General features: G+C 34.6%; 1 protein-coding gene across 13 annotated transcripts in view; it reads left to right on the plus strand.

The window, feature by feature from the left end:
• Positions 1 to 27,206, plus strand: part of LOC149774308 (E3 ubiquitin-protein ligase HUWE1-like) — a 292,364-nt gene that overhangs the window by 66,217 nt on the left and 198,941 nt on the right. For all 13 annotated transcript variants that reach the window (XM_089945481.1, XM_089945487.1, XM_089945485.1 and 10 more), the window contains exons 20-24: positions 2,982 to 3,159; positions 6,073 to 6,164; positions 21,031 to 21,239; positions 24,571 to 24,637; positions 26,614 to 26,790. In XM_089945481.1, the coding sequence (XP_089801607.1) occupies positions 2,982 to 3,159; positions 6,073 to 6,164; positions 21,031 to 21,239; positions 24,571 to 24,637; positions 26,614 to 26,790 (723 nt within the window). The remainder of the gene's footprint in view (positions 1 to 2,981; positions 3,160 to 6,072; positions 6,165 to 21,030; positions 21,240 to 24,570; positions 24,638 to 26,613; positions 26,791 to 27,206) is intronic.

Here is a 27,206-nt window from a genome sequence, read left to right on the forward strand (position 1 = left end):
TCAGCAAAGATAGTTTTAAAAATGATAATTCTGTGAGGCGTTTATATTCTCTAGGACATTGATTTACAAGACATCTTAACAAGAAATGAGCTGATGGATATAGAAAGCCAAGTTGTATTATTATGCCACTGGAATTGTGTACATGAAGAGTTCAGGAACAAGAAACTGAATGTGTAAATATTTGTACAGATCTCCAAGTTGAATGCTGAAGGGACTCTTTGTAGAGCAGAAAAGCAACACACATACACAAGCATATTAGTTTTAAGCCCATTGTAATAACGGGGATGGAAGGATACGATATAGTTTGTCCATAATTATGTGTATTTTATGCTTCTTTTATTGCATATCTATATATGTATCTTTCACAAAGATTTTAGTACGTAACACGTGGCACAGTCAGCAAACATTAATGTTAAAAATGTACTTTGCTGAGAAAATGGCAGATGGAAGTGCTGGCAGTGCTGGCACACCAGTGAACTATATTAAGCTGTGAGGTAACAAATAATAAGCTGTTTGCGAGGTTACAGATAATAAGCTTGTGAATTTTTTTATCTCTAACTTTTGGGGTTTGGGCTGGATAAGTGGTCTAAAGCCTGTACAGATAACTCTTGTTTCATCTCAGTCTGTATGGATTCGAGCCTTGGCTCAACCAAAATGGGTAAGTGAGAAAGCTTGCCCATAGCTTCCAGTGGGTCAGTGGTACTTTCTCCATCAAGTATACTGGCTGCCATCTATAGCCCAATCATGTGCTTAAAATAATGTTAAACCCCAAAAACAAAAACAAGAAACCCTCTCAAAATCGGAATACAACACTTTGTAAAACCTGCCTGATATTACAAAATGTAGCGAACTAGTCTCAGCTTACTGATCTGATTTTGTATCAGGTCTTGATTTATGTGAAAAGCCATTGGTTGATTTTGCTCACATATGGGACATTTAAGAGTGCCTGCATCAGGGATGGGGATAATCCACTTCATTTGAAAAAAGAAACATATTGTTTATTGTTATGTATATTTGATTGAATTACATCTGATTTAATATATATTTATTTCAGTTTAATTGTTTGTCAGTTTTAAAGTTTTACTTTTTCATTACACGATAGTGTAATGTAAATTGATTCAATAGAGATGATATTTTTCTTAGAAAATAGTTTGACCGTTAGTTTATAAACACCAAGTGTTGATCTAAATCCTGACCTTGTTTCAGATATTGTAGTAACCTTTGTAAACAAGTTCTATTTTATTTTAAAATGATTAGTTGTTTCCAGGTCATGATGGGACTTTGTCTTTAAGATATAAACAATTTTTTTTAGACTAAAAGTGATTGGTTTTCGTTAGGGTCACACTGGGTAAATGTGAGCTGTAAGAAGTACTTGCTTCTATAAACTTCCAGAAGATGATCACATGACCCTTGTTTCCGTTTTAGACAGTCCATATAACTCATGTTTTGGAGAATTAATCTCAGTAGAAGCTGGGCTGTTAAACTGTTAGTTGTATGTTGTGCTGTATGGAGTTATTTTAAATTACTTGGTTTGGAGTTATTTCAGTTTACTTGGATTCAAAAGGATTAATTAAATTATTTTTTTCTGGAAAATACATGTGCTCATTTAATATTGTGGAACAAGGACAGTTTTTTTATAAAAATTTATTCAGCTATCAGAAACTGGCGTGTTAATTTTTATTTCTACAAGGAACTGTAGACTTCAACACTACAGATTGCAGCATACTTCATCATCTTCAATCTTGGATTCTTCGTCGGGATTCGGACATGAAATCAGTAGAACATTTCGTTATTAGGACTACTAAAATTTTATTCTCGGATTATCTTTGGATTATTTTTGGATTTGATTCTATAAAAGTTTATATTTTTTTTTATTTTTACCAAAATTTTCCAGGGAAATAAATTATTGTATTTTTCAAAGCTTGTTGTTTTCACTCTTTCTTGTGTTACTGTTTATTCGAGCCTAAGCAAGTGACATAAGAGTATTTAGCCAATATTTCTTGACCTACAAAATGTGTCCAAGATGAAAATAGCCATGACTGGTTGAAGAATTGCAATTCAAGATTTAAGTCTGGTAGTTTTGAATGGATGCTCATGGAGATGTTTGGTGTGAAGATTTGTTTTGATTGTAAAACTAAAGATAGCTATAATACATTCATTTGCCTCTTGTGTTGATGTAGAGAGTTACACAATCTCTCTATGTCGTCTAAAGGGGCATAGAGCAACAGTCTGGTATCCACAGGTTGTGTTTAATAATAAATTACTACCCACTATATACCAGATATAAAATTCCTTTCATGATTGATGGAAGGATGTGATACCTCCCAGCGTGAGGTATTTTTCAAAGAAAGGCAATAGACAGCAAACACCTGCAGATTGAGTAGGTGAAAAGGTTTTAAGGGAACAAGATTTTGCACAGAATTTTAAGGCCCATTAGTTTTATCACTTTTTGAGTGGGTGTGTGTATGTTTTTAATGGCACATTAGTACAGTTCTGATGCATAAAATAATAATATACAAGAAAAGGGTAAAATATATAAAAAAAACTTTTAAAGGAACATTAGAAAAGAAAGGTAAACAGAGTACATCCTTGAGATCTGTTGTTTAAATTTTTTTATTTAAGTGGCATTCTGCAAAGTTCAATATTTACAATGTTGGTACCTCAGCAAAAGTGTTTTTAATTGAGTTGCCTTTGCATCTGTCTACAGTATACTTTATCAGGTTACTAGGGGACAATACAATTTTTTATCTGCCTTTGGAACTGAAAAAAAATGCTTTTGAGATTTTTTATATTGTGCTTGGTTGCTTTTTTTCAAAATTCTTATCATTGTATGGTTGGTAAAAATATGTAAAAACATTCCAAGACTTGGGAATATTGTAGGCAAGTAGCATTGTAGGTGCACTTTTCTATAAGCATGAAAGAAATATACAGTATTAATATATACTTAGCTGTGATATTTGATGAAACTTGCATCTTCTCAGGTCCCAGCCACAAGGGAAGTTCTGGCCTCACTACCAAATGTCTTCAGTGCACTGTGTTTGAATGCACGAGGTCTGGAAGCTTTTGTACAATGTCGTCCATTTGACCGCCTCTTCAAAGTACTGCTGTCACCAGACTACCTTCCAGCAATGAGAAAAAGACGCAGCTCTGATCCTTTTGGTAAGAGTCAAGAACAGAATCCAATTTTTGTTTCACTATTGCTTTTGTCTTGTCAGTAAAACCATGCACCTTAATGAAAGTCCTGTTGAATGCCTCTTGTGCTGGTGTAGAGAGTTACACATATCTGTGTTGTCTAAAGCAGCATAGAGAAACATGCTGGTAACAGGTGGTATTTATTATTAACAAAATGCTGCCCACTATTTACATGGGGTGAGTATTGCCAGGAAAATATGTATTGCAATATATTGCAATATGGCATGTCTGTATTGCGATATGTATCAGTATGTATTGGTCATTGATAGCATTTATGACTGGAATGTTGATATTGTATATTTTGTACTGAAATAATGAGAATTTCCTTGCATTTAATAAAATATGAAGAAGAAAATGAAACCATCATGCTTTTAATTCAACCAAAACACCCAGTAACTGTAATAATCACATCATAAAAAATATATCAACATGTGAAAACTTCTACAAGCAAGAAACAAAATACTGGAAAAGAGTTGTAGAATTATTTTGCCTGATTGGAAAGTCTTCAAATCAAAATGATCAAACGATTTTTCTTGTAGTACAAAACATGACAAGGGATAAACACAAGAAAAACAACACATAATCACAAATTATCACGTTGATAAATATCCTACTTTGATTAGAAAAATGAATAATATAGTAAATTAATAATATCAGTGATTCCCAACCTTTCTTGGTTTGAACCTGAGAGACTAATTACTTAACACCGATGCCATGTTTAAAAATCCTTTGTTTGATACAACACTGTACGGCCGCAAATCGTGAATGATGAAACTAGCAATGGCACGAGTGATAGCTGTGGACCTTGGTGATGAAGATTTGTATATAGTCTGTGCACCTAGCATAACAGCAATCTTTGGTTGTCGATCTCAAACAATACGTACACTTTTAATGGAACCTTCGGCTGTTGCGTTAGAGGTTGTGTCACTCGGTTGCACAGTATTTATGGAAAGTAATGATCGATGGTGACGCCGTAAATGAGTCGAGAGGTTCGTCATACCGCCTGCATGCTTGATTTCAGTTTTGCACATATTACACACAGCGACAGTTTTGTCAATTGTATTAGTGCTAAACTACCCTTTTAGTGAAAAATTATTCCAAACAGAACTCTTTGCTCTTGGGTTCTTCACTAGCTCATACACAGAAGCCGCCATTTTGTTAACTACGTTAAGACTAATAAAAGACATTGGTGTGCTCAAAGCTAGTTATGGACTGGCTAATGTTGGTGAAGAAAATAAAACCGGTATACCGGTATTACTAAACTTGTATCGGGATATACCATTTCAGGCATTTTGTATCGCAATTTACCGGTAAATCAGTATATCATTACACCCTTACTATTTACCAAAAACAAATTTCATAGTTCATGGTGGGATGGGAGATTTCCTAGGGTGAGGTACTTGATGTAAAGGACAGAAAGCATCCTAGAAGAAGTCCTTTAAGGTTTGTACAAAATGATGCTGATCTTTCATTAAATATGGCCACTGTTACTAAAAATGTAAAACCTTCAGGTGACTTCTCAAATACTGCTATTTAACCCAAGTTGACAGAAAGCATTTTGGAATAAAGTGCTTTCAACATTTGACAAATAATTCTGATCCACTATCAAATGTAGTTTCTGTTAATAAAAATAACTTACCAATTTTGGTACAAAAACAGCTAAACAGAATGTAACCAGATTTGGCTTAAAGCATCATTATTTGTATTTAATTGTGAGCTTGATCTTTGTGATTGAGGGCAGAGCTTCAGTCTGCCTGATATTTGTCCTGCTTAAAATTATAAATAAGTTGTTTCCTGATATTTGAGTTCAGAGTCTAGCCTTGATAGACTTAGCATGTGCTGGAAGTGATCTTGTGACCCACATCTCGGTCATATTATGTCTAGAGCTTTCATATAAGGTTATGGTAAACAGAATTGTTCATTCCTATTTTTATATTAGTCCATGGAATCACTTTCACTTGTGTTCAGGTATAAGTTAAGAGGAATCAATTATTAATTGGAATTACAAAGCGCTTATTGACTTTTTATACTAAATGCTATTCTTGATTATATTGATGTTTTACATCAAGACTATTGGTACATCAGCACATTCAAGATGTGGAATTCATTCAGAATATTCTATACTTCGGACTTCTGATAAAACATATAGGATTATTTAGGAATTTTTATTCACATTACTGCAAGATCATTTTAAATTTTTACTGTGTTTTCTATGGAACTGTTGAATTTTGCAAAACGTGATGGTTGCATTTTTCTATTACATAGATTAAGACCATTAAGTCATAACAGCATATTGTCCCAAAGGGCTTAAACATTTTCAGAAATGATGTTGGTCAATTAAATATGGCAGTCATTGTTAAACATTTTCTTTAGCAACAACAAAAAAAATTAGTCCCAAGAAAATTGCACAAAATTTGATAAAAAGCATCCTGGCATTAAGAACCTCCAGTTAGAAAACAGATGATGCCTGTATGTGACCAAATATGATCATGGTTATGAAAGAAAGAATTTTTTTCAGAAATCACTGTTCAGAATTTGAACAAGTTGGACAGAATTCATCATTGTATATGTTGGACAAATGATGTACCTTTAAATTTGGATGTGGATAGAAAAGATAAAAACCTCAAAAGGTTTTATGTTAGTTGAGTGAACTCATTCCCATTTGGGACTCGTGTTTAATTAGCACAGGAAGTTAGTCTAAGATAAAGTTATGTAAGTGTTTTTCAGTTTTCCATTTCAACTTAAATTTCACCTTTGTTTACATCTTTTAAACCAAGTTTGTTCACATCTTTTATTTTTTTTACAGTAAGTATGAAAATAATAAGAGGTGAATTGTTTGAGAAAAACATGATTTTTTTTATATGTTGATTGACATTCTAGGTGACACTGCTAGCAACCTGGGTAATGCAATGGATGAACTAATGAGACACCAACCCTCGCTCAGGACAGATGCTACTAAAGCCATCATACAGGTATGACATTTGCCACTCAGTTTTGAAACCAAAGTTACTTGATTAAAAGCATACTTGAATTACATATTTGATTTCCGCCTTTTCATCCACTACACTTAATTAATACTCAGTAACTTTAATTGAATCATATTTGTTGATGTTTATTTGTCTCTCAAAATGGTTGATACTTTTCACATTTCTTCAAAAAAAATCGTTAATTGTTTTTAGCTTTACTGGTCATAGTGTAGGAAAGCTAATGGGATGGTGTGTTTTCCATAACCTGTCCATCTGTTAGCACAAGTTTGTTATTCCTACTCCTAAAACTACTTGTGGGAAGTCATGGATCTTGAACCACACATTTATCCTATGGTCAACTTGGACCTAGATGAGAATGGTACTGCATGCAAATCCACTATGGCCATAACAGTGGCCATCTTGAAAATCTTGTTTATGATACTTCTCCAGAATGAATGTCATTTCATCATTTGGACTGGGGTGGGTGGGTCAGAAAATACTTTATCCTCAATGAAAATAGAGCCAGTCTGATATCCAGTATGTCCTCCACAGAGCCAGACCTGCCAACTTTTATGATTTTGCCGTAAGTCTTAAGGAAATAACACTAAAATTACAGACTTACGGAATGATAGCAAAAAGTACGAAAATATAGTTTTTTTCTTCTGTTCTGGATATTTTTTGTACTGGTTCATTCCAGATCCGGATTTTGGTATTAGACTGTGTTCGGATTAGGATTTTTATCTTAGACTGAGTGGATTTTGATTGGGAACCATTCAAACCACACAGCGGTACCTCAGATGCTTTAAAACCTGCCTGTTTTGTTCATGAGACGCGCATATCTGATTTAATCTTCGTTTTGTCATCCGTTTGTCTGAAAATGTCTTCCAAATGAAAATGTGTCAAAGGTGGAGAGGACAATCAGCCTCATAAAAAGCTGAAACAGTGGTTGAAAAAGTATAAAACAGATTACTCAGGTACTTGGTCATGCTTAGAAAAAAGTTTAAAAAAAAGGTGTCCATTACATTTATTCCGCGTTATGTCGTGTTGACTTGAACATTTCCAATGGTGGGCGAGATGACTGTCGCCGACACGTGAATTCCAAAAAAATACAGAATACATTCCAGTGAAATCAAGTTGCAAGTTGCTGACTTCTATGGGATTTGGATCTGCAGCGCCAGAAACTGAATTGGAGGTCATTAAGGCCGAAGTATATTTTACAAACTGTTTATGCATACTGTTGCAAATGCTGCATCTGACCATGCTTCTAAATTATTCAAACGCATGTTTCCCAAATCATCAGTGTTCAAATTGTTAACAGTGTGCCAGAACAAAAACTACTGCTATTGTATTACAACAGTGCAAGTCAATACAGGAAGGCATTGTTAACAATATTTTATCCCAGACTTTCAGTATAGCAACTGATGGTAGCAACGATTCTGAGAAGTTGTACCCAGTTGTTGTTGGATATTTTGACAACACAGACGGGGTTGAAACTGAAGCACTTTTGTCAGTTCCAACATGTGGTGGAGCATCTACTGAGGAAATATTTTCACATTGCATGATGATTTGAAAAAGAGAAACACAAGTTGGAATAACTGTATTGCCTTTGAATCAGATAATGCTTCAGTGATGACAAGTTACAATAAAGGTGTATTTGGACATATAACTAAGGTGAATCCCTAAGTGTATCTTTATGCTATTTGATACATTTAGTAGCTAAAAAAGGGGCTGATATGCTGCCTATTTTTTTTTCGATGACTTACTAGTGGACAAACCATATCATTTGGATAAAAATGTGAATAGACAAATGGAACTGAAAGACCTTCAGACTCTTTGTGGGAAAGAACAGAGAAAAATATTGAAGCATTGGGTAACAAGATGGTTGTCTCTTGGTGAAGGTAAAAAGGGACTTGGAACAGTGGGAACCCTTATGAATATATTTTGGTAAAGAAAGCAAGAAGTTAAAGACAAAAGATCTGTAGCCAAAAGTAGGATGTCAGAAAAGGTGTCATGTTCCAATGAAAAAGTTCAGCATGTATCTAGCAATGAAGAAGGAATTAACAACAGTGCAGGTATATGCAATAAAGCTTTGAGCTGTGATAAATCTAGAAGTCAGGCTAGTTCTACCCTCGAGTCTGTCCCAAGATAGGTTCTTTAGAGAAATCTAAATCAAAGAAATCTGATAAAAAGGCTCTGTCACGATATCGGATGTCATTGGTTTGAAATGACTGGAAAGACAGTAAAAAAAATCAGTTACAGAGAGGAAAAGGTTATGAGTGAATGTAATGCTTTGCAGTCCTGGAGGGCGAAGATTTATTGGTTATTTCTAGACCACATAATTCCATTATTTAACAAGTACAACTTAATCATGCAACAGGAGGAGCCTATGATCCACAAACTTAGAGAAAACATGCTTGAATTATTAAAGCAATTGCTTATCAGATTTGTAAAGGCTACGGAAATTTCACAAGCCAAGGATCTTACTGATATCGATTATCATGACTGTAAGAAACAAAAGTCAGATGATAAACTTATAGTAGGTTCAGAACTAGAAAATACTTGGCTGAAAGTAAGTTGTATGAAAGAAGCCTTTGTAAATTCTATAATGATGTAAGGGACTATTACACAGATGTTTGTGATTACGTTGTTAAGAGGTTTCCCATGAATAATGAACTTCTGAAACACATTGCAGTTGCTGATGTGCCCAAAAGGATGATGAATGATTTTAGAGGTGTGATGTATTTCCCATTAAGGTTTATATGTATGGAACCCAAAGAAACCAACTGGCAAGACAACTTGGAAGCAAAGTTTTGAATTACCAAGTAGATGAATTGAATTCCGAGATCTTAAACACTAAACGAGTTGACAAGCAATGGGATCTTATTAGTAAACTTGAGGCCAGTCCAAATACAAATTATTGTCCATCAGCATGAAGAATGTACTTTTTGTTCCTCATTCAAATGCAGGTTGTGAGACGGTGTTCTTATTTGTTGCAAAAAAACTCTCAAAATCCAGATCATCTATGACATTTGATACCTTGGATGCAATACTAGTCATGAAAGTGAAGGGGGGAGAATGCTTCAAAATGGAGTTTGTCCAGAAGTTTCTTAGAATGTGCAAAAGTACCATGTACCAGTCACATCAGTAGCTATATATCTTAAGTTACAACATGGGTATAAACTGTAATGGTTATTAAAATTTTACTTGTTGGCCAGTACATAATAGTTTTTACACCTTACTGGAAATTGGTCCATCCTACTGAAAAATTTTGACTGACTTACTGAGAATGTCTGTTTAGGGTTGGCAGGTCTGCAGAGCAGCTAATTTGAAAATCTTGTCATCTCTGTACGTTGATTATTTCAGCAGAAATCAGACCAATAGACCTTGCTCTGCAATATATCAAAAGCAAACAGATTTTAAACAGCATCATCTTCTCAGACTTACTATCAGTACATCAGTCACTACACAGTAGAAAACTGGAAAACCCATTATTAACTAATCTTCTCATAAAAAATACTGAGCTGAGTACCTCTCACAATATAGTATACTGTTGGTCACCCAGCCATATTGGTATTAAAGGTAATGAAAAATCAGATTGCACTGCTAAAATTGCCCTATCCCTAGAACTATCTGATTTTAAAATACTGGATACTGATTTTAAACCTAGTATCAAAAGAGTCTTTACATCAGAAGTGGCAGGCATCATGGAATGATGCAGTGAATAACAAACGTCCTGCAATTAAGCCAACCCTAAGAGAATGGACTCCTACCTACAGAACCATCTGTAGGGAGGAGGTTGTCATTGCAACAATTAAAATTGGTCATAGTTATATAACCCACTTGCACTTGCTAAAAGGTGAAGACCCACCAGAGTACATTTCTTGCAATGAACCATTTACCATTAAACACTTTATGATAAGAGTGTTTCGACCTCCAACCTATGCATGATCAGTACTACAATGTGCATGACATGAAGGAACTTTTTGATGCAAAAAATCTCTTGTATTTTAAAATTCCTAAAAGAAGTAAAAATTTATTCTAGATATAACTTTTATGCTATTACCGTATTTATAGGTAATGTATACAATGGCCTTTATATTCAGCACTTTTTCACACAAGTCTTCATTAACATACACCATTTACGTTGATCAGGAAGCTTTTTATGGGTCAGTGGTTCTTTCCGGGGTTTTCCTGGGTTCTTCCTCCACCATTAATACTGGCAGCCATGCATAGCCTATTGTGTGCTGAAAAATGGCGCTAAACCCTACAACAACAACACCTGCAAAAAAATACTTGAGATTTTCACAAACTACTACTTGTGATACTACATAGTGGTATTTATTCTTTCCCAATGTCAGATCAAAGTGCTGACTACTAATCACTCCCCTCAGTAAAAACAAAAGAAATCATACATGATTAAGCAGCATTGACTCCCAGGAAGATCCTGCCTTCTCCTAGCCTGCTCAAACCATCCCACTAGCCATGATGGCACCGTAGTTAGCACGTGGGACACGCGGGAATGAATGTAGGTTGACTATCATATTGTGTCCTTGGGCAAGGCACTCAACATTGCATAAACACTTGTGTTTCTGTGTCATAAAACACCAATGCAAACCAAACCAATGAAATAATTACAAACGCATGTTTTTCTCTTACAAATCCCTAGAGGTTCCCACCTGACAACCATTAAGATTATGGCCTAATCATTATATAGTATTTTTTAAATTTGTGGGTGTAAGTTTAATGTTTCTGTAAAAATGGAGAGAAAAAATAAAACAGCTACATTTTGATGGGTACCTAAATTCATGCTTTTGCCTGTCAAAGTTTGCATATTTTTATTGGTAATTAATTTTATGGCATAACCGCTACAAATTTCTAAAATAAAGAATATGAAAGAACTAAACTATCCTGTATGTGCACAAATCAAACACCTCTCAAGATGAATCATTTAAGCTCAACATCAGACGGATCTGAAACAGCCAACAAGAACACTAAAGCAGTTGTTTATTAAAGTATTTGTGTGATTTCTTCCTTCAAACTTTGTCAGTAAAGTTGTACTGTTAACTACCTTCTCTGGACTATGTTGTCAACACAGTGGCACAAGAGGTATAAAATTCAACTTATATCCCTGTTGGTTTGGGTTGTTGTAGGGTTTAATGCCATTTTTCAGCACACAATAAGCTATACATGGCTGCCAGTATTAATGGTGGAGGAAGAACCCAGAGAAACCCCGGAAAGAACCACCGACCCACGAGAAGCTACTGGCAAGCTCTCTCACAAACCCACATTAGCCAAATACAAGACTCGAACCCACACAGACAGAGGTGAGATGGCAGTGGTTGGTTTGGGTAATATCGTGAAATGTGTGACAAGCTCTCCCTTGCCTTGTGCATTAGCAAGCAGCGTCAACATACATGTTCAGAATCCATCAGGATGCTAACAGAATTAAAAATCAGTGGAATCCCTCCTTTATTTGAGTCTTCCTTATGCATGAACCATTGCCAACCACTAGAATTCAGAATAAATACTGACATGAAAGGAAAATTGAAATTGTATTCCACTAGTATTTTACGCTCGTCATGGAGACTGTCAGAGAAGAGGATGACCTTGCTGGTAAAGATCATGGTACTGTATTAGTGGATCTTTAAAACTCCATCAAGCTGATTTGATAACTGCTGCTCAAGTGAAAATGTGAATGATCAGACCAAATTATTTGCGGGAATGCCAGACTTGTTTAATTGATTGACATGATTTTGTTTCACTATTTTCAGTGCTCTCTTGTAAGTGGTGTAGATATGCCAAAAATTGTGCTTAGCAATAGTTCTGGTATTTTACATTTCATTGGGATTAGGCATGCATGGATTAAAATGAGACATGCTTTAATGAGGATTTAAATTTGTAAACAATTTCACTTGATTGAATAGCTATTAAAGTTCATTTAATTATACTAGTATACTTTTATTTGTAGTAGTAGTGATTGAATACCTTGTGGTTTTTAGAGTGTCGGTATTGATATGTAGTGTATTGGGTTAAGGCAGTGATTGGAAATTACATCTGTCTGATAACTTCCAGATACATGTGCCTTGAAAGAGTATAAAATTTCTGCCAAATAAATTCGTAGTACTGCCAGTCTGATTTCATCCTTGAAGATGTTTGTTGTCTTCATGGATGCAAGCAGATTGATTCAAATTACTTGTTTATCCTGCCCAGATCATGGCTGACATGTTATTTTGCACCTCGGACTTCCTCAGTACTGTTGTCTTTCATGTGTTAATGTGCTGTTAAACACTGACCAACATCATCTTTAAACTTTTGTGTGAACTGGAACACTTGCTAATTTTGAGAAACACAAATATGTATGAATACCAAAGTCTTCTTTTCTCAAAACTTTGATTTAAAGTGTAGCTTTACTAAATACAACTCATCACCTTGCCAATAATGTTAATATTTTATGACATCGGCCTGAACAAACCCTAGCCAGTTTTTTCTTTCAGTTTTTAGGCAGGTGCCCTAATATCGTTGTGGAGAGCAACTTGTTACCTCTACATTGTGAGCAAGGGCAGATAACAATATTCTGATTTCCACAGGTGGTATTCACTATAGAGTACTGCCCACTATAAATCAGAGACATTTTACATATATTAAAATAACATGTACCAGCACAGAGATGTGGTTATTTCACTTTTGTTAGTTTTTGCTTTCAAACTGTATATATATTCATTATATTTCTGCTTCTAAAAAAAAACCCATAGCCATTAAACATAATTTACATAAGTAAAGAAAGAATGTGTGCTGTAAATTGTATGGCATTACTAAATTTATATATATTTGGACAGCATTGCATAATTTTAGGACTGTGGAAGCCGTTTAACAAAATACTTGAGATTTTTACAAGCAATTACTTGTGATACTACATAGTGGTATTTATTCTTTTCCAAAGTGCTAACTACTAATCACTCCCATCAGTAAAAACAAAAAACCATACATAATTAAGCAGCATTGAAGATCATGCACTCTCCTAGCCTGCTCAAACCATCCCATTAGCCATGATGGCACTGTGGTTATCATGTGTGAAATGGAGATGAATTATGCAGGTATTAATGTCAGTTGACAGTTGTGGTGAGTCCTTCGGCAAGGCACTTAACATTACACAAACACTTAAGAAACTACTTGTGTTTCTATGCCATAAAACACCAGTGCAAACCAAACCAATGAAATAATTACAGATGTATGTTTTTCTCATACAAATCCCTAGTTCCCACCTGACAACCATTATTAATTTGGCCTAATCATTCTTTAGTATGATTTATTTTTGTGGATGTAAGTTTCATGTTTCTGAAAAAAGGAATATAAAAAATTAAAACAACATTTTGGTGAGTACCTAAATTCATGCTTTTGCCTGTCAAAGTTTGCATATTTTTTGGGGTAATTAATTTTATATAATAACCTCTTCAAATTTCCAAAATAAAGAATAGGAAAGAACTGAACTATGCTGACAGCAAACAGCAGTTGCTTTAATGGTTGAAGCAATATCACCACCTGTATGTGCACAAATCAAACACCTCTCAAGATGAATCATTTAAACTAAGCATAACATCAGATGGAGCTTACACAGCCAACATGAACACTAAGGCAGTTGTTTATTAAAGTCTTCGTGTGATTTCTTCCTGCAAACTTTGTCAATAAACCTGTACCATTAATTACTTTCTCTGGACTGCGGTGTCAACACAGTGGCACAAGGGGCATACAATTCAGTTTAGATCCCTGTTGGTTTGGATAATATCATGAAATGTAGCTGCCCCATGGCTTGTGCATTCAGCTAGCAGTATCAACAATGGTGTTCGGAGTCCATCAAAATGTTAGAATCCTTTGTTTGAGCCTTTCATGTGCATAAACCAGCATCAGCCACTAGAATTCAGAATACAGAATGACTTAAAAAGAAAATTGAAATCATATTTCCATTGGTATGTTAAGCTGGTTATGGAGACTGTCAAGGAAAAGGAAGATGTCAACTGGTGAAGAACATGGTTCTCTGTTAGTAGATCTTTAAAACTTCATCCATCATGCTGATTGAATAATTGCTGCTCAGCGTAAAATGTGAAAGATTGGACCTAATTATTTTATGGGAATGCCAGACTTGTTTAATTGATTGACATGGTTGTGTGTTATTAATTTCAATACTTTCCTGTAAGTGGTGTATATACATACAAAGTATTTCGTTAATAATTGTGCTTAGCAATAGTTCTAGTATTTTAGTTGTTCATTGGGATTAAGTACGCATGGATTAAAATGAGACATGCTTTAATGAAGATTTAAATTTGTCAACATTTTCACTTGATTTAAGAATTTATTTGAATAGCTATTAAAATTAATTATATTAGTAAAAAAAATAATTTATTTTTAGTAATACTAGTGATTGAATACCTTATGGTTTTTATAGTATCTGTATTGATATGTAGTTTATCGGTTGAAGGCAGTATATGGAAATTACATCTGCCTGATAACTCCTAGATACATGTGCTTTGAAATAGTATAAAAATTTTCCCAATAAGTTCATAATACTGCCAGTCTGATTTCATCATTGCAAAAGTTTGGTTTCCTCATGGATGCAAGCAGATTGATTAAAATTACTTGCTTATCCTGCATGTGTTAATGCACTGCTAAACGTGAAGGTTTCTCAAAACTTTGCTTTAAAGTGTAGTTTACTAAATATATGTCATCGCCTTGTTGACAATGTTAATATTTTATGACATCAACCTGAACAAACCTAGCTAGTTCTTTCCTTTGTTTTGATTTTTTGGCAATTGCCCTAATATCGTTGTGGAGATCAACTTGTTACCTCTACATTGTGAGCAAGGGCAGATAACAATATTCTGATTTCCACAGGTGGTATTCACTATAGAGTACTGCCCACTATAAATCAGAGACATTTTACATTTATTAAAATGATCTGTACCAGCACAGAGATGTGGTTATTTCACTTTTGTTAGTTTTTGCTTTCAAACTATATATATTCATTATATTTCTGCTTTCTTATAATTTACATTAAAAAAAGTAAAGAAAGGCTATGTGCTGTAAATGGTATGGCATGACTTGCATATGTGCCTAAATTTATATAAATTGGGACTGGAAGCCCTATAACAAAAGTACTTGAGATTTCAATAACTGCTTCTTTTGTGATACCACATGTTGGTATTTATTTTTCTTTCCCTAGTGCCAGCACAACATTGCAGAACTTTGAGCTCTTGAAAAACAGCTTGATGACGAGCTGGACTAACTGAAAAATTCACTCTAAAATATTTTGGACTTTGTTAATAGTGTAGTGTAGACAGAGTAACATGAACATCGTTCAGTGACTGTACATTATTCTAATGCCCAGATGTAGGATGTTTATTGTTAATGGGAATAATATCAATGATCATAATCTTGGCTTCATGTTTTTTTAAAAAAAAATTAATTTGCAAGAACTGTTCCTTGTATGAAGTAATAGTAAGTATTAAGTTGTGCTTACATAGTTTCATTGATGTATCCTTTAAAATTAATGTAAGAATGCACCTTGAAAACCATGATTTTGAACCTTGAAAATTTTGACAGAAATATGCTACTAAATCTGATCTGAGTTTAACCCAGTTAGGCCTGTAACAGCATAAAAAAGTCTCTTATAGGGACTTTTTCTGTTTTGTGGTTTCACCCTAATATCTATTGAGATGGAGCCAAGAATCTTGTCTTTTGTCTTCCATTTCTACCAAATAAATTCACAGTGATGTCAGAGTCAGATTTCATCATTGCAAATGTTTTGGAGTTATCATCATTGGAAGCACTTATTTAATTTAAAATAGCTTGTTTATCCTGCCTGGATCATGTGGTGATGGCTGCTGTGTTGACTTTAGGCTCGGACTGCCTCGGTATAGTAGTCTTTCATGTGTTAGTGTGCTGTTAAACACTGACCAACATCATGTTTAAACTGGTTTGAAATGGACCACTTGCTATTTGTAAAAAAATCAATATGTGTGAATACCAATCAATGTCTTCTGATGAAAGCTTTTCAGAACCTTGTTTAAAATATAGTTTTACTGGATACAAATCATTTGCCAACATTGTTTATGTTTTATGGCATCAACCTGAACAAACCTAGCTAGTTCTTTCCTTTCATTTTTTGACTTTTAGGCAGTTGCCCTTATATTGCTGTGGAGATCAACTTGTTACCTCAACATTGTGAACAAGGGCAGATAACAATATTCTGATTTCCACAGGTGGTATTCACTATAGAGTATTGCCCACTAAAAATCAGAGACATAAATTTCAACATATGCCAGCAGAGAGAGAGATATGTGACAACTGTTTTTATGTCACCTTTTTGAAGTAGAGTTACTTTGTTTGTGTTAATGTATGTAGTGTATCGGTTTAAGGCAGTGATTGGAAATTACAGCTGCCTGATAAATTCTAGATACATGTGCCTTGAAACAGTATAAAATTTCTGCCCAATAAATTCATAGTACAGCCAGTCTGATTTCATCATTGCAAATGTTTGTTGTCTTCATGGATGCAAGCAGATTGATTAAAATTACTTGTTTATCCTGTCCAGATCATCAGGTCATAGCTGTCATGTATTTTTGGGGTACTCATTTCTGTACAGTCGTTCATGTGTTAATGCACTGCTAAAAACTGACCACATTCATTTCTTGTCAAAGTTTCTCAAAACTTTGCTTTAAAGTGTAGTTTTACTAAATACAAGACATCACCTTATTGACAATGTTAATATTTTATGACATCAACCTAAACAGACCTAGCTAGTGCTTTCATTTATTTTGATTTTTTGGCAGTTGCCCTAATGTCGTTGTGGAGATCAACTTGTTACCTCTACATTGTGAGCAAGGGCAGATAACAATATTCTGATTTCCACAGGTGGTATTCACTATAGAGTATTGCCCACTAAAAATCAGAGACATTTAGATTTCAACATATGCCAGCAGAGAGAGGCATATATGTGACAACTGTGTTTATATCACTTGCTTGAAGTAAAGTAGAATTACTGTGTTTGTGAAGGTGTGTTAATGTACATAGTACATCAGTTTAAGGCAGTGAATGGAAATTACATCTGCCTGATAACTTCTAGATACATGTGCCTTGAAATAGTATAAAAATTTTGCCCAATAAATTCATAGTACTGCCAGTCTGATTTCATCATTGCAAATATTTTGGTTTCCTCATGGATGCAAGCAGATTGATTAAAATTGCTTGTTTATCCTGCCTAGATCATCAGGTCATGGTTGCCATATTTTTGGGGTGCTCATTACTGGACAGTCGTTCATGTGTTAATGCACTGCCAAAAACTGAACAACTTCTTTTCTTGTGAAGGTTTCTCAAAACTTTGCTTTAAAGTGCAGTTCTGCTAAATACAACACATCACCTTGCCAATAGTATTAATATTTTATGACAGTATTAAAATTTTATGACATCAACCTGTACAAACCTAGCAAGTGCTTTTCTTTATTTTGATTTTTTGGCAATTGCCCTGATATCGTTGTGGAGATCAACTTGTTACCTCTACATTGTGAGCAAGGGCAGATAACAATATTCTGATTTCCACAGGTGGTATTCACTATAGAGTATTGCCCACTAAAAATCAGAGACATTTAGATTTCAACATATGCCAGCAGAGAGAGGCATATATGTGACAACTGTGTTTATATCACTTGCTTGAAGTAAAGTAGAATTACTGTGTTTGTGAAGGTGTGTTAATGTACATAGTACATCAGTTTAAGGCAGTGAATGGAAATTACAGCTGCCTGATAACTTCTAGATACATGTGCCTTGAAATAGTATAAAAATTTTGCCCAATTCATAATACTGCCAGTCGGATTTCATCATTGCAAATGTTTTGGTTTCCTCATGGTTGCAAGCAGATTGATTAAAATTGCTTGTTTATCCCGCCTAGATCATCAGGTCATGGCTGCCATATTTTTGGGGGGCTCATTACTGTACAGTCGTTCATGTGTTAATGCACTGCCAAACAATGAACAACTTCTTTTCTTGTGCAGGTTTCTCAAAACTTTGCTTTAAAGTGCAGTTCTACTAAATACAAGACATCACCTTGCCAATAGTATTAATATTTTATGACAGTATTAATATTTTATGACATCAACCTGTACAAACCTAGCTAGTGCTTTCCTTTATTTTGATTTTTTAGCAATTGCCCTAATATCGTTGTGGAGATCAACTTGTTACCTCTACATTGTAAGCAAGGGCAGATAACAATATTCTGATTTCCACAGGTGGTATTCACTATAGAGTACTGCCCACTATAAGTCAGAGACATTTTACATATATTAAAAGAACATGTACCAGCACAGAGATGTGGTTATTTCACTTTCGTTAGTTTTTGCTTTCAAACTATGTATATTCATTATATTTCTGCTTTTAAGAAACCTATAGTGCGTAAAAAGTAAAGAATGACTGTGTGCTGTAAATGGTATGGCATAACTTGTATATGTGCCTAAATTTATATAAATTTGGACAGCAATGCAGTTTTAGGACTGAAAGGCCTATAACAAAAATACTAGAGATTTCAATAACTGCATTTTGTGATACTACATGGTGGTATTTATTTTTCTTTCCCTTGTGCCAGACAACAAAGAAGCAGTTGCTTCAGTGGTTAAAACAGTAGCACTGCCTATATGAGCACCAGTCAAACACCTCATGAAGAATCACTTAAACTTGACATCAAATGGAGCTGATGCAGCCAACAACGCTAAGCCTGTTGATTGAAGCATGTGTGTGATATCTTCCTTAAAAATCTGTTAATAAAGTTGTACCATTAGCATAGTGGCATAAGATTGGTAAAGTTCAACTTAGATCCCTGTCAATTTGGTTAAGGTCATCATAAAACGTGACTTTCTGCCCATTGCTCCATGCATTTAGCAAGCAATGTCAAAGTACAAGTTCAGGACCCATCCAAGTGCAAAGATGCTAACAAAATTAAAAACAATGGAATCACTCCATTGTTCAAGACTGTTTTTGTAAATGAACCAGCTTCAGCCACTAGACTTTGCAAAAAATTAAGACTCGAAAGAAAAATTAAAATCATATTTCACTGGTATACTAAACTGGTCTTGGAGACGATCAGAAAAGAAGGAAGATGTCACTGGTGAAAATCAGTAGCGTATTTTTTGACCTTCAGAATTACATCAGTAAAGCCAGTTGATGCCGATTGGATAATTACTGCTCAAGTGAAAATATGAAAGATGAGACCTAATTATCCATGGACTTGTTTAATTTGCTTGATTGACACAAAGTTGTTTCATTGGTTTTGTCTGAAAATCTGTGATGTGTGAGCTTAAGTACTCTCTTATAGCTGGTGTATATACATAGTGTTTTTTTAATAATTGTCCTTCATGCAATAATTCTAGTATGTTACAGTTCTGTTGTTCATTTTTATTGGGCATATATAGATAAACTGAGGCATACTTTCATGGGGATTTACATATTTTGACAACAGTTTCACTTGACTGTAGAATTTATTTGAACAAGTCTTGCATTTAATTTTCATATATTAGTATCGAATATTTTTTCATTTTCAGTAATACTACTGTTTGACTACCTTAAGGTTTTTCTTTAATCTGTCTATCCTTACTTCGAACAATGTCAATTTAAGGCATTGAGTGGAAATTACAGCATTAAAAAAGTTGTTGTAGGGTTTAATGCCATTTTTCAGCACATGATAGGCTATACATGGCGGCTAGTATTAATGGTGGAGGAAGAACCCGGGAAAACCCAGGAAAGAACCACCGACCCACGAGAAGCTACTGGCAAGCTTTCTCACATACCTACATTGGCTGAATCTGAGACTCGAACGTATGCAGACAGAGGTGAGATGGCAGTGATCCATAATGAGAGCGCTTTAGACCACTCGGCCACTTGTGGCCCCCATTAAAAAAGTCTTTTATAGGGACTTTTTCTGTTTTGTGGTTTCACCCTAATATCTATTGAGATGGAGCCAAGAAACTTGTCTTACATTTCTACCAAATAAATTCACATTGATGTCAGAGTCACATTTCATCATTGCAAATGTTTTGGTGTCATCACCATTGGAAGCACATATTTTATTAAAATAGTTTGCTTATCCTGCCCAAATCATATGGTCGTGGCTGCTGTGTTGACTTTAGGCTCGGACTGCCTTGGTATAGTATAGTCTTTCATGTGTTAGTGTGCTGTTAAACACTGACCAACATCATGTTTAAACTGTGGTTTGAAATGGACCACTTGCTATTTGTAAAAAATTCAATATGTATGAATACCAATCAATGTCTTCTGATGAAAGCTTTTCAAAACCTTGTTTAAAGTATAGTTTTACTGGATACAAATCACCTTGCCAACATTATTAATGTTTTATGGCATCAACCTGAACAAACCTAGCTAGTTCTTTCCTTTGCTTTTTTTAACTTTTAGGCAGTTGCCCTTATATCGTTGTGGAGATCAACTCGTTACCTCTACATTGTGAGCAAGGGCAGATAACAATATTCTGATTTCCACAGGTGGTATTCATTATAGAGTATTGCCCACTAAAAATCAGAGACATTTAAATTTCAGCATATGCCAGCAGAGAGAGAGACATATGTGACAGCTGTTTTTATGTCGCTTTTTTTAAGTAGAGTTACTGTGTTTGTGTAGGTGTGTTAATGTGCCACTGGCATTGGCATCAGTGTCCGCATTGGCATTAGCACAGATTAAAGCATGTACAGCATCATCTCTGAATCTTGAATGTTCTTTCTTCATAGGTTCCGGTCATGGAAATGACATACAAGTTCTTATCAAGTATGAGACTACTTTAGTATGGACACATGGTGTGATTATTTTCTTTTTATTCCCCTAGCTGTTGGAGGAGGTATGTTTGATGGGACAGGATCCTAAGTATGTGTGTCAGAAACCACAGCCCAAAAATGAGCAGAACATGTTGCTTAGCCTCCCCTCCCCACAGCCTCAGGATACAGGGTCGTCAGATGAAGAGGAAGAAGAAGAGGAAATCCCGGCTGAGCCATCACAGGAGAAGGCAGAGCAGAGTCTTAACACAGATGGATCACAGTATGTTAATGTTTATACTTGTTTATAAAAAGATAAAGCCTTTGTAATTTTATGCCACCTACTATGAAGTTTAGTAAAGAATGCTTTATGTTCTTAAGCCATCTAAATATCTGCTGCCATTTTTTCAGCACATTAACTAGAATAGTCCAACATCTACAGTTATAAAACTTTGTGGATGCCTGCACTTTGGGTAATTACATCATTGGCAGAAAAAGGCATCCATACCATGTACACATTGATTTCATAGCAGTTTAAAATTTGTATTGATGTTCTGTTTTTAGGGCATATGTACAGTTTTAGGATTTGCAACCCTTGCACTACTGTTAATGCTTCATGGAATAAGTGATGAATGTTTGTATTTTATTGTGATCCACAGTCTTAGTACTGGGGGTGATAAAGATAGGCTGTGTTGCTCTGTTGAGGCATTAAGGGTTTATTTGTTTGCTTCTTTTAAAGGGTGAAGGAAGGGCTTGTTTCTACCTCTTGTTCCTCTGTTACTTGAGTGGTCACCATTTCTAGGTGGATTATTCTTGCTATTGAGAGTTTGTTAGTCCATCATGTTTCAGGACTTTTCATGAATGAGATTAAAGCCCATGAAGTCGGACTTCAGCTTTTTTTAATCACCCATCTTTAGTTATCGCAATACCTTTTCCTTTTTGCTGTCAATTTTTGGTGTGAGTTTATATTTTGTTGTTAGGCCCTATAGTGATAGCCCAACCTTCTATCATCTTACATTAATGAACTTGAAACATGATTCAGATTTATTTCCTTATAAAATCAAGATTTTCTCAAGTGTCCTTGTATGGTTTCTCAAGTTGTTTTCTATACCAGCTTTATTGAGGATGTCAGCATGTCCTAATTTAGAAATGCAGTAGTAACAGGTAATGTGTTACCACTATTAAATTGTAGATTTTTTGATGTGTTTATGTGTAAAACTAATTATCATTATTAATACCTTCTACTAGAGCAATGAGTCCCTACTCCCACCGTGCTTTGATGCCGGTACTTTATATCCAAGAGTGCAGACTAGTGATATGTTCTTTTTAATTCAGGCCCTCCAGTACTAATAGGAGGGAATAGTTAGATTTGACTAATAGTCTGTAATCCACTACAAGGACAGCAATGCAACTGCCTTTAAGTATACCATAATTAAAAGCAGTTTTAACCTCCTAAAAACTACATACAGCAAAAAAAATCGGGTAAACCCTTCAAAATGTAAACGTGAAGGACAGGATGAAATATAAAAGGTAAAAATGCTACAGTTCTGTAAAAGATAAAGATAACACAAACTTGGAGGCTTATATCTGCAGGATATTGTAGGTTTGATGTGTGAGAATCATGTATGTTTATATGCTTTATTACCACTCATGGAACTGTTCTTCTGAGTCCATTTTCATCAAGCTTGATCAACAGGTGTATATCTTGGATGAGAAGAATAATGAGCAGAATCCCTTTATGTTAATCAGTTTTATTTTTGATCCAAATTTGATGAAATTTTTTAAATAGGTTTATGTCAATAAGAAATCAGATTAGTGTAATGGTAGGTAAAATCCATATCTTAATGGGGTGATCTTGCATTTGATTGGAGCATCTATTCTGAAACTTAACTTTTAAGGTAAGGGTATTTTCTAAATATATGATAAAATGAAGATGTCAAGATTTTCATGCCTTTGGTTTGATTTTGAATCCTGCAATCACCCATCATAGAATAGACCCAATTATTAGTTGAGCTTTGTACCACTGGAGGAACAATATTTATGATTTAATTCTGATCAGTCTTGGTAAATAGGTTAATATCTGCAGTTTGAGCGAGACCAGTGCATATTAATAAGGTAATATTGTATCTGATTGGTTGAGATTTTTACCACTCTAGAGATGTTGTTTTAAAAAATATTATAAATAGTTTCAAAACATCAAGCTGACTTTGCTCCAGGTAAGTAAGATTACATCATTGCAGTAGTGGGTTCTGTAACAAGTGAGATGATGCTGATAGGTAGTTTTCATCTGATTTGCTCAGTTCCTTCTCTGGAGACACCAGACTTATAAAAATGGTACTAGCAGCTGCCTTGCTTGGTGCTCAGCATTAAGAGGTTATTGTTAGAACTGGTCGGCCTGGTGTCAGAATAATGTGACTGGGGGGGACATGATGGCTACATGTCTGCGGCATGATGCCCCAGTGCTAGACATCACCATAAACTGTCACACTGCAGACACTGTAGCAGTATGACTGAAAAATTGTTAAAGCTATGTTAAAAATCAAGCACACACACACACACACACACTGGAGACAACACTTCTTTCTCGAGTTTTGATTAAACTTGGTAAATAAACTGAATAACAGTAATTATGAGTGAGAAATTGAATATTATTAATTTATGTTGTGAACTTTTTTTATCAGACAGTATAAGTCATATAAAAGATCAGAGATGGTTTCCATAGGCTAATTGAGCAATATCAGACCACTTGGGTCTCTTGTTTCTGCTCAAGGACATGTGCACAGAAACCAAATTTGGTACATGTCTTTGCATTAACAGGACCTATGACAAGTTTGATTTTTGCTGTTTTGAGATAGAATGTTACAGTTATGACACATTTGTTACTTCAAGATTCCATCAAACCAGATTGGTTGGAGTATTCATATCGTATTGACACATTTCTAGTTGCTCCAAATTAGTGAAAAAGCATTTTTCTGAATCTGTTGAATGTAAGGTCTATAATTTGTCTATTTATACTACATTCATATTTTTTTAATTAAAAATTACTATTTTATCCTATGTATTTTATCATAGCTTAAACAACAATTAAGTGGCAAACATTGCCAACAATAATGCACTGTTCAAGGACTACATAAAGATTTGAAGAAAAAATTGGTACAATTTTAGGCACTGTTGTGAATCTCGAACTAGATCACTAGAAAAAGCCCTATTTGTTGATGCAGTCAGACTGCTGGAATTTTTTATCAGCCTGTGCCATACAGGATGCATTTGTGATGCACCTTGATTACTGTCTAGAAGTGACCATGGTTTTGTTTCTTATCATTGCTGCCATCACCCACTCCATCATTTATGACAGGCCAGTCGCAAATGATGTTTACCATATATACTACCAAGTCCAATCCAAATGCAAAACAAACCACCAATCCTGATCTGCCAGTGCATTATGTGATGACAAATTAGGGTCTATGTTTTCTGTTGTACTGATTACTCCTAATAAACTGCATAGACCCAGATCTGTTGGCACATTATGCATTGGCAGTTCTTTTTGGAGTTAGCAGTTGGACTTGGCATAGCAGTGAATATGTATGGTCCATTATTCTGATTTTTATTTTCAGGGGTGCTACTAGCCAGCCAGCAGCAGATAAACAGGCCATCCCACTCATGGATTACGTCCTAAATGTAGTAAGTTGTCAGAAATCTAATTCATTTATTGGGAGGGATCACTGTATAATACTCTAAGACTGGTTTTTGAATAAATTTAAAGACCGTGTCATTCATTTTATATCTAAAGAGTGAAAGAACACAACTTTTCGACAAAAAAACAATTAACAGGAACATTTAGTAGAGGACCTACCAATAAAGTTCTCTTTAGATGGCTTGTCATTTCTGTCACTTTTCCTATAAATAGAAAGTTGCAATAATGTTTGCTAAATGCTGTTGCTTGAGAATTTTACCAAATTTGACAGAATGCACCCAAGGTTAAAAGCCTTTCACATTTTTAGAAATGATTGCCATCAGATATGTTCACCTTTACTAAAAATAGAAGAATAAGAAACATTTATGTAACTTGGCAGAAAGCATTGGATGCATTTTGCTGACCTAGATGTTTTGGTCAACTGGTCTAGCATTGGAATCTTAGGTAGAGTTTTTTATATTTCCTAAATCCTTGATTTATTGTTCAAAATGGCAATGATCAGCATCATTGTGACTTAGAGAGAAAAATTGGTTTTACATAACCTTGGTTCCAAATTAAGTTCCTTGTTCCAATCTTTGTAGAAGGCTTGCCTTTAGGTTAGAAATAAACCTTTAAATGTCTCCATCTAAAGGCCTGAAGGAACAGAATCCTATAATAAAGCCCAAATTTGTCTTATGGTAGCTGCATCCACTGGAATGTAAAGAACTATCAGAGTGAAGAAATTATGTATTCAAAATTATAGGTGTATGATTCTGCAAATGATAAAATCCCTAAGGCAAGTTGTTCCCTCTAAATTCAAATGAAGGCTTCCATCCCTGTTGGAAACCACTTGATTTTACATTTATTAAAATATAAAAGGGTTTGTAATACAGTACAATCTTGTCATTTAAATCGTGGCATACCTTATTTATAAAAGCCTGAATCAATGGTATTTCTTAAATTCTTTATCCAAACTGAATAGTTTTCTGTCTGTTTTACAAGTAACTAAAAAAATGTCATGGCGGTGTTTATTCTCTTTTAACATCACTTTATTAAAATTGAATTTTAATATACTAATAGGTACCAGATTGGACTTGCTTGCAACAGAGAAAAAGGCAAACAAACCTAGGCACCACTATTTTGAATCTTTAAGACTAGAAAAGTCAGGATCATCCCAAATTTGAAATTAAGTTGTGTGGAAACATTCTGCATCTCTTGAAGTTATGTTTATTTCAATTTCCTTAGTGATTATGAGCATATTTGCTATATTCTGTGGAGTCTGAATTAACGATAAAATTTGTTACAAATTTTACAAGTGATATCTCTTAAAATTTATTCTGACCTTTAAAAATGTTCAGGCTATTTTGATTAGCATGAGACGTAGAAGTAATGTTTGGGTTTTTTAAATTCTGGAAAAAATAAATCTTCAAAATATGTGTCATCACTGTTAGTACTAACAAACATACCAGTCTAGAGTCAAAATTGTAGATGTGGAAAGATGGAGCAACATTCAGGATGTGTTAGTTTTTACTCTAATTCTGCCAACATGAGACACAGATAAGCTTATCTGTGTCACGCTGGCAGAATTAGAAATGTGAAATTCCTTTGTCTGATATGATCTATAATAAACCTGCAATGAAGACATCAAATTGAGATCATCAAAAGATTTGGATTCATTTATAAATTCAAATTTTAATTGGGAATATCACCATTTTTGCAAAATATATATATATATTTACTTGAGTGTTAGCACTCAGTTATGTATTTTGATATCCAAAATTGATAAATTGTTTGAAGTAACTTGAACAGAATAATATAAATTCTGAGTATGAGGAATTTTGTTTTAGAAATTTGTTGAAAATGGGGCCAGGATTATGAAAAGTAGAACTCATTTTTGATGTCTTTGATAATATTGTTTTGTTAAAAGTGGCAGTATTTAGCAGTGGTTGAACTGTACATTATTAAGGTATATTCTTCATTCCAGATGAAGTTTATAGAAGCAATCCTGAGCAACAATTCAACAGATGATCACTGCCGAGAGTTTGTAAATCAGAAGGGTTTGATTCCACTGATGAGTATACTTGGTTTGCCAAATCTTCCAATAGATTTTCCAGCCTCGCCCGCCTGTCAGGCTGTTGCTAGTGTTTGCAAAGCTATTCTGGTGAGTTAAATTTGGAAGTAACTACACACTTAAATATTTCTTCTGAGGCCTTTGTCAAAAAAATTGAGAACAACTTAGTTGTCTTGGGCTGGAAATTTTTCATGGATATTGTGGTTGTGACAGATGAGTATTTTTCTTTGCATAACCTTCAAATTTTGTTTTTATGAAAATTAATTGAATTCATAATTCGAGACATGTTTTTATGAAAACTAATTGAATTCATAATTTGAGATGTGGACTTGGGTCATTCCATACATGACGCCTAATGTCATTGTTTTCAGTCAGAAGAAAAGTTTGAATCCTATGTTGAGAACTTTTTATCATGCTTAATAGTCATGGGTTGTTTGTTTTTGTGTTTATTCTCAAATGTACCATAATGTATCTGGGAAGGTGATCAGACCACAATCTCTTGTTAG

The sequence above is a fragment of the Sinohyriopsis cumingii genome, unplaced genomic scaffold, assembly GCF_028554795.1.
Source record: "Sinohyriopsis cumingii isolate HCF-2022 unplaced genomic scaffold, ASM2855479v2 utg000349l, whole genome shotgun sequence".
Taxonomy (NCBI): domain Eukaryota; kingdom Metazoa; phylum Mollusca; class Bivalvia; order Unionida; family Unionidae; genus Sinohyriopsis; species Sinohyriopsis cumingii.